Consider the following 14,033-nt stretch of genomic DNA (forward strand, 5'->3'; position numbering starts at 1 on the left):
GGAGAGAGAGCACAAAAGAGGGGGAGAGAGCAAAAGAGGGGGGAGAGAGCAAAAGAGGGGGGAGAGAGCAAAAGAGGGGGGAGAGAGCAAAAGAGGGGGGAGAACGCAAAAGACGGGGGAGAACGCAAAAGACGGGGGAGAACGCAAAAGACGGGGGAGAACGCAAAAGATGGGGGAGAACGCAAAAGAGGGGGGAGAACGCAAAAGAGGGGGGAGAGAGTTCAAAATAGATAGAGAGAGCGCAAAAGAGGGGGAGAGAGAGAGCACAAAAGAGGGGGAGAGAAAGAGAGCACAAAAGAGGGGGAGAGAGAGAGAGCACAAAAGAGGGGGAGAGAGAGAGAGCACAAAAGAGGGGGAGAGACCTCAAAAGAGAGGGAAAGCTCAAAAGGAGAGGGAAAAGCTCAAAAGAGAGGGTGGAGAGAGCGCAAAAGAGGTGGAGAGAAAGAGCGCAAAAGAGGGGGGAGAGAGAGAGCACAAAAGAGGGGGAGAGAGAGAGCACAAAAGAGGGGGAGAGAGAGAGAGCACAAAAGAGGGGGAGAGAGAGAGCACAAAAGAGGGGGAGAGAGAGAGCACAAAAGAGGGGGAGAGAGAGAGCACAAAAGAGGGGGAGAGAGAGAGCACAAAAGAGGGAGAGAGAGAGAGAGAGCACAAAAGAGGGGGAGAGAGAGAGAGCACAAAAGAGGGGGAGAGAGAGAGAGCACAAAAGAGGGGGAGAGAGAGAGAGAGCACAAAAGAGGGGGAGAGAGAGAGAGCACAAAAGAGGGGGAGAGAGAGAGAGCACAAAAGAGGGGGAGAGAGCACAAAAGAGGGGGAGAGAGCACAAAAGAGGGGGAGAGAGACCTCAAAAGAGAGGGAGAGCTCAAAAGAGAGGGAAAGCTCAAAAGAGGGGGGAGAGAGAGTTTAAAAGAGGGGGGAGAGAGCAAAAGAGGGGGGAGAGCGCAAAAGAGGGGGAGAGCGCAAAAGAGGGGGAGAACGCAAAAGGAGGGGGAGAACGCAAAAGAGGGGGAGAACGCAAAAGAGGGGGAGAACGCAAAAGAGGGGGGAGAAACGCAAAAAGAGGGGGAGAGAGAGAGCGCAAAAGAGGGGGAGAGAGAGAGCGCAAAAGAGGGGGAGAGAGAGAGCACAAAAGAGGGGGGAGAGAGAGAGCACAAAAGAGGGGGGGAGAGAGAGCACAAAAGAGGGGGAGAGAGAGAGCACAAAAGAGGGAGAGAGAGGAGAGAGCACAAAAGAGGGGGAGAGAGAGAGAGCACAAAAGAGGGGGAGAGAGAGAGCACAAAAGAGGGGGAGAGAGAGAGAGCACAAAAGAGGGGGAGAGAGAGAGAGCACAAAAGAGGGGAGAGAGAGAGAGCACAAAAGAGGGGGAGAGAGAGAGGCAGCCAAAAGAGGGGAGATGAGAAGAGCACAAAAAGAGGGGAGAGAGAGAGAGCACAAAAGAGGGGGAGAGAGAGAGAGCAACAAAAAGAGGGGGAGAGAGACCTCAAAAGAGAGGGAGAGCTCAAAAGAGAGGGAAAGCTCAAAAGAGAGGGGGGAGAGAGAGAGTTTAAAAGAGGGGGGAGAGAGCAAAAGAGGGGGGGAGAGAGCAAAAGAGGGGGGGAGAGCGCAAAAGAGGGGGGAGAGAGCAAAAGAGGGGGAGAGCGCAAAAGAGGGGGAGAGCGCAAAAGAGGGGGAGAGCGCAAAAGAGGGGGAGAACGCAAAAGAGGGGGAGAACGCAAAAGAGGGGGGAGAGAGTTCAAAAGAGAGAGAGCGCAAAAGAGGGGGAGAACGCAAAAGAGGGGGGAGAGAGTTCAAAAGAGAGAGAGAGAGAGAGCGCAAAAGAGGGGGAGAGATGAGAGCGCAAAAGAGGGGGAGAGAGAGAGCACAAAAGAGGGGGAGAGAGAGAGCACAAAAGAGGGGGAGAGAGAGAGCACAAAAGAGGGGGGGAGAGAGAGCACAAAAGATGAGGGGGGAGAGAGAGCACAAAAGAGGGGGGGAGAGAGAGCACAAAAGAGGGGGAGAGAGAGAGAGAGCAACCACAAAAGAGGGGGAGAGAGAGAGCACAAAAGAGGGGGAGAGAGAGACCTCAAAAGAGAGGGAGAGAGACCTCAAAAGAGAGGAGAGAGACCTTAAAGAGAGAGAGAGACCTCAAAAGAGGGAGAGAGAGACCTCAAAAGAGAGGGAGAGAGACCTCAAAAGAGAGGGAGAGAGAGACCTCAAAAGAGAGGGAGAGAGACCTCAAAAGAGAGGGGAGAGAGACCTCAAAAGAGAGGGGGAGAGAGAGAGTTTAAAAGAGGGGAGAGAGAGCGCTGCGCAAAAGAGGGGGGAGAGAGAGCACAAAAGAGAAGGGGGATAGAGAGCGCAAAAGAGAGAGAGAGAGCGCAAAAGAGAGGGGGAGAGAGAGAGCAAAAGAGAGGGGGGAGAGCGCAAAAGAGGGGGGAGGAGAGCGCAAAAGAGGGGGGGAGGGAGCGCAAAAGAGGGGGGAGAGAGCGCAAAAGAGGGGGGGAGAGAGCGCAAAAGAGGGGGGAGAGAGCACAAAAGAGGGGGGGGAGAGCGTAAAAGAGGGGGGGGGGAGAGCGCAAAAGAGGGGGGGGAGAGAGCGCAAAAGAGGGGGGGAGAGAGCGCAAAAGAGAGGGGGAGAGAGCGCAAAAGAGAGGGGGAGAGAGCGCAAAAGAGAGGGGAGAGAGCGCAAGAGAGAGGGGGGAGAGGAGCGCAAAGGAGAGGGGGAGAGAGCGCAAAAGAGAGGGGGAGGAGAGAGCGCAATAAGAGGGGGGAGAGAGCGCAAAAGAGAGGGGAGGGGAGAGAGCGCAAAAAGAGAGGGGGGAGAGTTTTATGTAAAACCTAGACCGCGTTAACTGATCAAGCCTGGTGCAGACCCCTAAAAATCATATAAATTCAGAATGTTTTTATAGGAGAAAAACATTATGACATAGCAGAGCTATACGAAGATACTATGTGTAAAGTAGGGGAAATCAGCACTCAGAAATAGTTAACTCCTAGTAGATCTAATATGTAGATTAAAGGCTGAAAAAGTGTATCCAAACAAAGAAACATCTAACACATACCGGTCACTTCAAAATACCATGACTTTTATTTCCACAACATAAAGCAAAAACAAGAGAAGCATGCTAGTTTAAATGCTGAAAATGCCACTGCAGTGATTGTCTGTTTGGAAAAGAAAACCACATGGGTTTATATTTGATGTGTTACAAACAGACAATATGTATCAGAACCTACTAAACATCTAGTTATTAAATGTTTTACAAGACAGCAATATTACCATATAATCAGTATATTATGCAGACACAGATGGAAAATCATAAACCATAGTACTGTATTAAGAGACTGTGTTGTTATCCAGATTAATATCTTATATGTCTCAAAGTCACTGCTGAAAATGGTATTATGTATCACACATTTAACTGACAAAACCGAGGTAAAAGCATCCTCAAAATGTCAGTATTCCAGGTATTGCTGTTCTAAGACTTAGAAGCTCATATTTCCAATTTGGCAATTCAACGTAAACAGAAGCATACGAACCTTGTTGGCTTGTAGACAGCACGATCGATTTTGCAAGGCAATTACAAGAGGCATTCAGGTGAGTGGACTGGGACTCCTCCTCCGACGTCCTGTCAATCCCAGGTTGTTCCGTCTGTTTCTTCGCTCAAAAGAACGCAGATCAGACTTGAAACTCCATTCTTGGGTACATGAAACTCATTTTACCTCCGCTTGACACCTTCCGGACCTTGAAGTATGCACCATTCAAGCTTTCAGGTGCTATACGTTTGCTGCCTTTGCACAAAGTGATTGAGTCAACGCACGTTTCACCCCACAATGCTGTGCGGTCGGGGCCTCGTCAGGACTGTCAATCAAGGAATAGAACTTGCTTCATTTATTTGTTGCTCACCTTAAGGGAGTGGTGAGGTGTGTCTGCTTAGGCCAATCATATGCATGCAATTGGTTTCACTTCTCTATCTGTTATTTCATACTATCTATGTTTCAACTTCCACGAAGTGAAAGAGACTAACAGTACAAACTATATGTAAAGATAGCGAAAACATTTAGTCATAAGCAGATAACCACAAACAGAAACAAGTATTATTATAGAAAAAACAAATCACGGCAAAGTAAAGAGACCGATATGTGCAGAGCTTCCACAAAAATTATCTAAGATGACACATGAGAAAACACTGTTTTTTTCCTCTTATGTCATCAGATGGGCTTTAGATAAATAAGTGGATATGCTATCAGGCGTGCTGGTCTATTTTGAACCTTGTACCACAAATATACCTTAACTTTTTTGTAGGTTGTGTTAGGTTAAGGAGGTTGAGAGCTACTTAATAGATTTAATTTATACCTCTATTAATCTATGTAGGTAGATATTTTATCTTAATAGATTATGAAAAAAAACTTTTGATTTTTTTATTAAGAGGCATGGTTAACATCTTAGAAAGAAATATTGATGGGTAAAGAAGATTTAATATTTTTACGCTAAAAACGACCCATACTCTATTCTCTCATTTAAGCCAAACGGGGACACAGTTTTAAGCATGTATGTCCATCTTGCTTCTTTCTTTAAGAGACATTGCATTGTTATCACCTCCTCTGCCATTCATTATCCCCATGATCAATTGCCACAAATTTTAAGGATGAAAGTGGTTGCTATTATGGACTTCTCTAAAGTGACGTGCAACACTAGTATCCCTTTCATAGAGGATATCATCCCGGTGCTCCTGAATCCTGTCCTTGAACATTTGTTTTGTTTTCCCTACATAGAACAGGGACAAGGAGCACTGTAGGAGATATACTACTCCAATAGTGTTGCAATTAGAAAAACATCTAATGTCAAACATTTCCCAGTATTTGCTGAGAATGATTTACTTTTTAACATATAAGGACAATAGACCACAATGTCCACATGGAAAATTTTCCCTTTACTTGTTGGTATCTATTTAACCAACATTTTTTCTGGTTCAGACCTCACAAATCTACTTTTAACTAACTTGTCCTTTAAGTTAGGAGACTTCTTTGCAGTCAATAAGGGTTTATTTCCTACTTTTTCAACAATTTCTTCATCAAGGGACAAAAAGTGCCAGTTATGTGACAAAATGTCCTCTTAAATTTTGCCACTGGCAGTTATAGGTAGTTATAAATCTCATATAGTTTTCAGTTTGATATTTTTCTTTGAGTACAACAGGTCATTTCGATTCAATTTCCTTACTTTATTTAGGGAGGATTTTAACAAATTGTGTGAATAACCTCTATCTAGAAATCTTTACATATTATTTCCGCATGGTGTTCAAATTTGATTTTGGAGGAACAATTCCTCTTTAATCTTAAAAGTTGACCATAAGGGATTCCTTTCTTTAGGGACTCTGGGTGGCTACTAGATGCCTCTAATAGACTATTAGTCGCTGTAACTTTGCGATGATTTTCAGTAGAGATACAGTTTCCCTTCTTTTTTAATGCAAATATCGAGGAAAAGGGAGCTCTTTGTCGCTATATGCATATGTCAGCAAAATGTTGCAATTGTTAATGTTTAATGATTTGATAAATTCATGTAGGCAGGCCAGGGGGCCATCCAAAACAATGAGGATATCATCCACATATCTAATCCAGAGTGATACATGGGAGCTGAACACCTCCCCAAACTGTTCGAAAATGTCCAACTCCCATGCTCCCAAATGGAGACAAGCATACGTCGGTGCACACACTGCTCCCATTGCTGTCCCCCTGACCTGCCTATAAATTGAACCATCAAACTCAAAAACATTATTTTCAAGAATAAGCCTTAATAGGTTTATTACAAGGGTAGTATGTTTGTCACTACCAGAGCCTCTGGATCTCAAAAAATGTTTGCAGGCATTAATCCCTGCCTCATGCGGTATGGACGAATATAGACTCTCTACGTCTAGGGATTCAAGGATTGTTTGGGAAGAAACTATTACATCGTCTAACTTACGCAAAAGATCCGGGGTTGTCCTTTACGTTAAGATGGAAGAGAAAGAAGAAATGGTCTTAGGAAAGAGTCTACATACTGTCCGATGTGTTCACTGATGCCCCCTATACCCGAAACAATGGGTCTCCCGGGTGGATGTGATTTGTTTTTATGAATCTTCGGGATAATGTAAAAGGTGGGCATCACCGGACATATTGGATTCATAAACTTAAATTCATCCAAAGAAATTTGCCCCTCCATTTTTGCTTCATGCAAAATATTGGTAGAGCTTGGATTTAATTTGTATCAAAGGATTATCTTTGAAGTCTTTCATACTGGGATTTATCCAGAAGTTGCCTTTTTGCTCATTAAGATAACAGGTTTCATCCTAATAGAACTAGATTCCCTCCCTTGTCTGTCGGCTTGTAAATTACTCCTTTTGCTGACATGAGTTCTTTAAGAGCTTGTCTTTCTTTAGATGTTAAATTGTCTAACCAAATCCAATCATCTGGTAACTGCTCAATTTCCTTTTCAACTGATTTTACAAATAATGAAATGGCAGGAATCTGTGCTATTGAAGGCATATATGTAGATTTGGATTTTAAATTTTTTCTAAAAGTTTTATCACTTTCAAAATAAATTGTATGTCCCTCACTGTCTAGTCAAGAGAGATGTTAAGGCTTTTTGTGCTTCTTCATCTTTATTATTTTCAGAAGACTGATGTAAAGTGTGATATAGCACTAACTTCCTTGCAAACATATGTAGATCTTTAATAAGATCAAACTTGTTTAACTTGTTTGTTGGGCAATAAGAAAGGCCTTTTCTCAACACTTCAACATGAGTTTAAGTTTAAAATTAAAAGACGAGAGGTTTATGATTTGTAATTCTTTATTAGTGGGGCAGGATTTTAATAACCCTGATAAGATCTTCTCTGTGGCCTCCCCCTGTTTCTTGACCTTTGTCTCACATTGTCCCCTCTCCCTCTCTGTTCTCGCTGAGGATATCTCCTCCCTGGTTGGGCTGTATTTTTTAGTTCTCCTCCTCTTCCTCCCCCCTCGTCTCCTCCTATATTCCCTTGCCCCATATTGTGAGAGCCAAGGGTTCCATCGTTTTGTGAGATCCTGTTATCAGTATCCATGTCTGACAAATGGAGTAAAATGAGTTTCATGTACCCAACAATGGAGTTTTCAAGTCTGATCTGCGTTCTTTTGAGCGAAGAAACAGACGGAACAACCTGGGATTGACAGGACGTCGTGAGGAGGAATCCCGGTCCACTCACCTGAATGCCTCTTGTAATTGCCTTTGCAAAATCGGATCGTGCTGTCTACAAGCCAACAAGGTCGTATGCTTCTGTTTACGTTGAATTGCCAAATTGGAAATATGAGCTTCTAAGTCTTAGAACAGCAATACCTGGAATACTGACATTTTGAGGACGCTTTTACCTTGGTTTTGTCAGTTAAATGTGTGATACATAATACCATTTTCAGCAGTGACTTTGAGACATATAAGATATTAATCTGGATAACAACACAGTCTCTTAATACAGGACTATGGTTTATGATTTTCCATCTGTGTCTGCATAATATACTGATTATATGGTATTTATTGCTGTCTTTCATAAAACATTTAATAACTAGATGTTTAGTAGGTTCTGATACATATTGTCTGTTTGTAACACATCAAATATAAACCCATGTGGTTTCTTTTCCAAACAGACAATCCACTGCAGTGGCATTTTCAGCATTTAAACTAGCATGCTTCTCTTGTTTTTGCTTTATGTTGTGGAAATAAAAGTCATGGTATTTTGAAGTGACCGGTATGTGTTAGATGTTTCTTTGTTTGGATACACTTTTTCAGCCTTTAATCTACATATTAGATCTACTAGGAGTTAACTATTTCTGAGTGCTGATTTCCCCTACTTTATACATAGTATCTTCGTATAGCTCTGCTATGTCATAATGTTTTTCTCCTATAAAAACATTCTGAATTTTTATATTATATATATATATATATATACACATATACACATACATACATACATACATACATACATACACACACATGCACACACAGTTGTAATCAAAATTACAACTGAGGGCTACCTGTATTTGAAGAATATGTCATAGAAAATAATAAATTCATTATATTTGCAATACTGTGTGTTACATTTTCTATGGTAACATGCAATGTTTCATTATGTTTATAGTGCCATTTTGAGAAACATAGTTTACATACCTCAATACTGTAAGCTGTAGCAGAGCAGTGAACTGCCAGCACTGTTGCTACAGAATTATATTTATACATCTTTGTTTAGGGGGACGCTAACCCCCCAGTGTAATGGCCTTCATTTTACTACCTCATTTACTATCTCTGCCTATCCTCCACTAGCTTTGTGCTTGTCCAGCCCAACCCGCTTAGAAACAAATTCTGGAGACACCACTGTTACATTAAAAAAATGCTACCAAAATATTGCATATCTGTAAAAAGCTAACTTAAAAATATTATATAAACATCTATTTATCATGTTAGTTATGGGTTGCACTTATCAAGCTGTGGTTGCCTATGCAAGCCTGCTGCAGATAGTTATGAAGCTGTGGTCTGCTAAGACCGATATTTTTTAACCTTTTCACCACCTCTGAACTAGTGATATTAAAATCACCACAGACTAATATGACCAGAGTGATTGACAGCCCCTGCTCTTGTATGATTACGAGTAGTAAGGTTTTGTAATTAGGGACTTTAACCTCCTGTATGATAAATGGACCCCCATATTTATTAAAATGACTCTGAAATAAAAGCTGTTTGCACAATATATTCATTAATTCAACACTTAAACACCTTCACAGCATATTTTAAACTATGCCTGAGCTAAGAAGAAACAGAGCTCAGTGCCAAAATATACATTTGAACAGCATTTTGGTTCTCTCAATACACAACTGTAAAAGTTTTATATTTTCTTTGCAATGTCTATTTCAGTGGCTTACTGCTTCACATGCAAAGCAAATCTGAGGTTGCATCAACACCTACAGAACACTGGAATCAGAGCTTCTCTTACATACTCAAAAAAAAAGGCGTCCGTGAAACAAGAAACTTAAAACTCTTTATGAATTACAAGAGGATAGAAGGGGAAGAGGTGACATGATAGAAACCTTCAAATATATGAAGGGACTTAATAAAATAGAAGCTGAAAGCATTTTCACAAAAAATAAATGCCAAAACAAAGGGTCAACAATCTAATGTTAGAGGGTAGCAGATTCAGGATAAATTTGATGAAGCATTTTTTCCAGAAAGGGTGGTGGATTCATGGAATAAACTTCCATTTGAGGTGGTAAACAAAAAGACTGTAACAGATTTAAAAAATGCCTGGGACATGCATAAGGCTATCCTAAGCAAAAAGTAACATGTAATATGGGTAGACTTGATGGGCCCTTTTTGGTTCTTATCTACCGTCAAATTCTATGTTTCTATGTAAGATTTTTAACTCCCCCCTAGTCAAAGCCGAGAGTTGCATGTTCAACTCTATTATAATCTAAGGAGTCGCAACCATCTTGATGCACAGAACAAGTGCCCCTGTGAAGGACAACAGTATCACAAAACAAGCAACTGAAGAAAAAAACCAACAACCACCACCTCTAAAGCAGTCCTAACCAACATAAACAAAAAACTGTGAAATGAAGTTAGAGATGTAAAAGAAAAACAACAAACAACACAATCTGTTAGCTTTGAAATAGTAACACACAATCACAAGACAAGGACAATTGACAAGGATAATTACACTTGATAATTGTAGATGAAAAATCTAGACTGCGCCTTTAGAAAGGCCATGGCCAAGACCCTCTGTCTCACATCTGTGAGATTGTTGAGACATCTTTCTTCCAGCAAGACTACTTTACAAACCATTTCCATAACTAGCTTTGCAAGCGTGTTTCCAAAGTGTTGTGTTTGTAATGATTGCTTTTCACATTATTAGTGATTGTTGTTTGATGCAAAATATATCATGTACAGGGCACCTCAAGCAACTGAAAGGGCATGAACAACCACTAATGAAACACTAGACATGACAGCTGAAGAGAGGACTCAATGGGCTCCATGTACTAAGCAGCAAAAGCTGCTTTGGAGCCCTTTAGGTGTAGGCACTCTCATGCGAGCCAGCTTACCACAATGTCATACAAGCTGATTGAGAGGCCCCTGCTCTCGCATGATTGGTCCACATGAGAGCAGTGGGTGGCATTCAATAAGGCAATCCTTTTGCAATGATACATTTTCATGAGCCAATAACAAAATGCATATACGTATACTTTGTGAATCCTTGCACATTCACATTGCTCAGTAGGTGTTGGTGCCTCAAAAAAGTATAAATATAAAAAGATTGTGCGCATTTATGGTCTATTTAAATTAGGAAAGCTTAATTTTGACTTCAGTGTCTAACATTTGAAATCAGTATACCATGTTTAGATTATATGACATTGAAACAGTTTTATAATCCTTTAAAAGGTGCATATTTTCACTGCAAATATAAAAAAATAGTTTACAGAACAGTAGGGAGCATATTACCAATCGTCAGAGATTCCCACTATGATATTTCATCCTAAATAAGAGTTAAAATGAGTCCAACATCTAGAAACGAGCGAAAGTGTGTTACACAAGCGTATGTATCATTTTATGTAAGTTAGTTTCTTTTCCAAAATACAGAAGATATGAAACATATCTTCCAGTACTTGGCTGTCCTTACTGCTGAGTAAGTGTCACTTGAACATCATTAGTGGGACTTGACTATATGTCTTTTTCCTATATATCCAAAAGTAAAACAGCACCCTCTTTAATTGACATAATTAAATGTAAATAATACAAAGAGTAAAGGGTCCAGATGTTGTAAATTTAGGCAGCAGTTAAATTTACTGGAAGACAAATTATTTGTAGACTTACATTTCTCGAGTATGGTGCCCAGACGTTCTTGCATCACATCTGTACACTGCAGGAGAGTTTGTTCGTTAGTTTCCGATATGCTGCGTTTCACATTTTCTAAACTCGCATCTCTCTAAATCCCCGTTTAGTCCTGAAAAAATAATGGTTATGTTATTTGCACTTTATAAAAAGGTAAAATTACTAAATTTCACATTTCGTTTTCCCATTTACTATGATTTTTGTTGGGTAACAGTCCACTTAGATTTACCTGATGTATACATTCTGTGGTGCCTTATAAAAAAAAATGTATGTATGCACACCTGAGCTTGGGTGGGTGCTTTAACCAATAGGAGATGGTCAGTCTCCCTGATTATGTTTTTAATACAAATGCAGGCAAGGTTTTTGCAGCAGTTCAAAACATATGTTGTGCTTTTGAAAATGGATGTGCGCCAATACTTTTTTGTTTGTGTAATTACTGGGTCATATTGGCAGCACTCCCAAAGGATGTGTATATAAACTTTTTGTAAGGTGTGCTAAACCAAATTTTGCATTTGTGTGTGTGTGTGTGTGTGTGTATGTATATATATATATATACTATAATATATATATATATATATATATATAAATAAACCTATACTATGATATGCCATTATTCTCTGTGCTTGCAGCAAGTTTTGTCACGTCTTTTGTCTTGTACTTTCTGCTGTCTTAATATACTTATTTATGTTATATGTTTCACTTAGATTGATCTGGTTGGTCCAGTGGTGATTGAGTATCATTAGTATCTGATTCTACTTAACCCTTTCGCAACAGGGTTAAAGTTGTCTACATCGGAACAACTTGCTGCAGCTGAGGGGTATTGCACTGTGCAGGATCTAACAGAGCAGGCTTATGATGCACAGTGCCCTGTGGCAAGTACCAAGCCATTACCCTATGAATATTTATATCTCTACTGCAATTTTTTCATAGTCAATACAGATATACATTATATTATATTATTACTATATATATATATCTATATATAGATATATAAATATATCCCAAGTATGTATAGCATAGTTGCTTCTTTGCTGTCTTCTTAGCCAAAATTATCCTCATACTCCATCTATTATTGAAGCTAACAAAATAGAGTACGAAAGACACAAATAGGGGGTATGATGCTATCTGTTCATAGCTAGAATTATACATACAGTTGTAAGAAGATAGTAGAATACTTTATGGAGTTATACTTCTTGGGCTTTCTATATAGCTGACAGCTTACAAAAAAAAAAATGCACAGCACACAGATTAATGACAAATAGCAGCATATAGCATTAGAATCCACTTATCCTTTAATAATGTGTTCCACCTGTCGCTGGGTGTAGGACCCCATACCTGAGTGACAGGAGCTAGCTATCTAGGATAGTGGAATACAAATTCTCACTCATTATGGTTATGAGGGAACTGTGCTTTGCTCTCGACCATATTCAGGTTTACCAGAACCTATTTGTCTTAAAGCTGCATTATTTTGTACTGGTTATTATAGCTCACTTGTGCCATAGGGGGACAGCACAAATATCACTATTTAAGTATATAAGGCTGAATATAGCTGTTAGACGGCAACTCACACTTAGTAACTTCTAGGCAGCACATGAATGTAAGGGACACCCACCTACCCAGCTTGCAATTGCTGCATAATAATTATAGGGAATTCACCTAATTTGAAAGAGAGGCTCTAATCTATGGTTATGGACAATAAATTACACTCTCATATAGATCCTTAAAGACCTTATTTATATACAGAGTATTCTTTATCGTGCCGCCCGGACGGGACCTCCCATTTCAACATATGAAGGCGTTATAGAGGTGTCATACCTACTGGCAAGTTTACTTCACCCCGAGTAAATGCATGGATATACGTAATTCACCCAGTTCTCTGTCTGGGTCCTAACAAGAGTGGCTTTGGCCCGCTATTCCCCACGCTATCATGCTGCAATAAAGTAAATACTTTATTTTAGGATTCTTATGCTGATACGTGGATTTTCCACACGTTCAATTGCAAAGTTATCACATATATAAGGGTCTTACCTTTCCAGCATGGGATTTAATATGTAACTTTCAGTGGTAAGAAATTGTACCTCTCAAATTAGATTGTATGTTTTTGCTTACGGTACGTTATCATAACATATCTCCCTATTAGATAGTAAAACATGATAAAGAGGTTCTATCGACAACTGGTTTATAAAGTAAAATGTAAGGTATCAATATCAGTTTTTGTCTCACCCTGGTTTGTGATATGATTGCCCAACGTGAAGACACTATACAAGGAAGTTCATAGAAGATTTATGTTAGTTACCTACTTCTTCATGTGATTATCAATTGTTCCGAATACTGATGTAACTTTGATTTGTATTGTTTGTTCTATCAATACCTTAATACAAAAATTAATGGAGAAAAAAAAAAAAAGTTACAGGAACCCCATAATAATAATAAAAAAATTACAAAAAAATTGTATTTCTATAACAGTGTTGGTTGTGCAAAACTGGGGAATGGTTAACAAAAGCGGATGATCGACTTTTGGGGCGTGTGACTGTCCCTTTAACAAAGAGTATCCATTCCCGAAAAACAATATACAGTTAAAGGGACTCTAAACATCAAAATAAAACTTTCATGATTCAGATAGAGCATTTATTTTTAATAAAATTTCCAATTTACTTCCATTATCAAATTGTGTTCAGTCTTTTTATATGCGCACCTACTGGAGGAACCAGCTCCTACTGAGCATGTGTGAGTTCACAGTGTATACATATATTAGTACGCTATTCGCTGATGACTGTCACGTGGTATAGTGAGCTGGCTATTGAAGTAAATTTTGAAATTTGCTGAAAAAATCCACAGCTTATTTAAAATTTAGACATATTTTAACCTTGGTAACTATAAAATACAACTGCCTCTCTATGATTATCTTTCTTTCTGTTGTAACTGCATTTTTGTAGTTTTATTTACATAATGATTCATTTAGGGCAAATAACTTGATCCTTGGCCTAAGTATAATTAGTTTTGATTGGTTAAAAATCCCATCATGGTATTTGACTGGTCCCTGCATATGAACATAATATTTCTATGTTCAATCCCCCATATAATACTTGGAGTTGGATGTTACTATGGGGGACTAGCAAGATCTTGTATATGTGAAGCCTTAGGCAGCTGAATAGTTTGCCTAATGGTACCTATATCT

At 39.7% G+C, this 14,033-nt stretch overlaps 1 protein-coding gene across 1 annotated transcript in view; it reads right to left on the reverse strand.

Annotated features, from left to right (window-relative positions):
* BLOC1S5 (biogenesis of lysosomal organelles complex 1 subunit 5) overlaps positions 1–14,033 on the reverse strand; it is a 134,640-nt gene that overhangs the window by 95,329 nt on the left and 25,278 nt on the right. The window contains 1 exon segment of the mRNA XM_053714728.1: positions 10,838–10,967. Within this exon segment, the coding sequence (XP_053570703.1) occupies positions 10,838–10,967 (130 nt within the window).

This window comes from Bombina bombina, chromosome 5 (assembly GCF_027579735.1).
Source record: "Bombina bombina isolate aBomBom1 chromosome 5, aBomBom1.pri, whole genome shotgun sequence".
In the NCBI taxonomy this organism is placed as follows: Eukaryota; Metazoa; Chordata; class Amphibia; order Anura; family Bombinatoridae; genus Bombina; species Bombina bombina.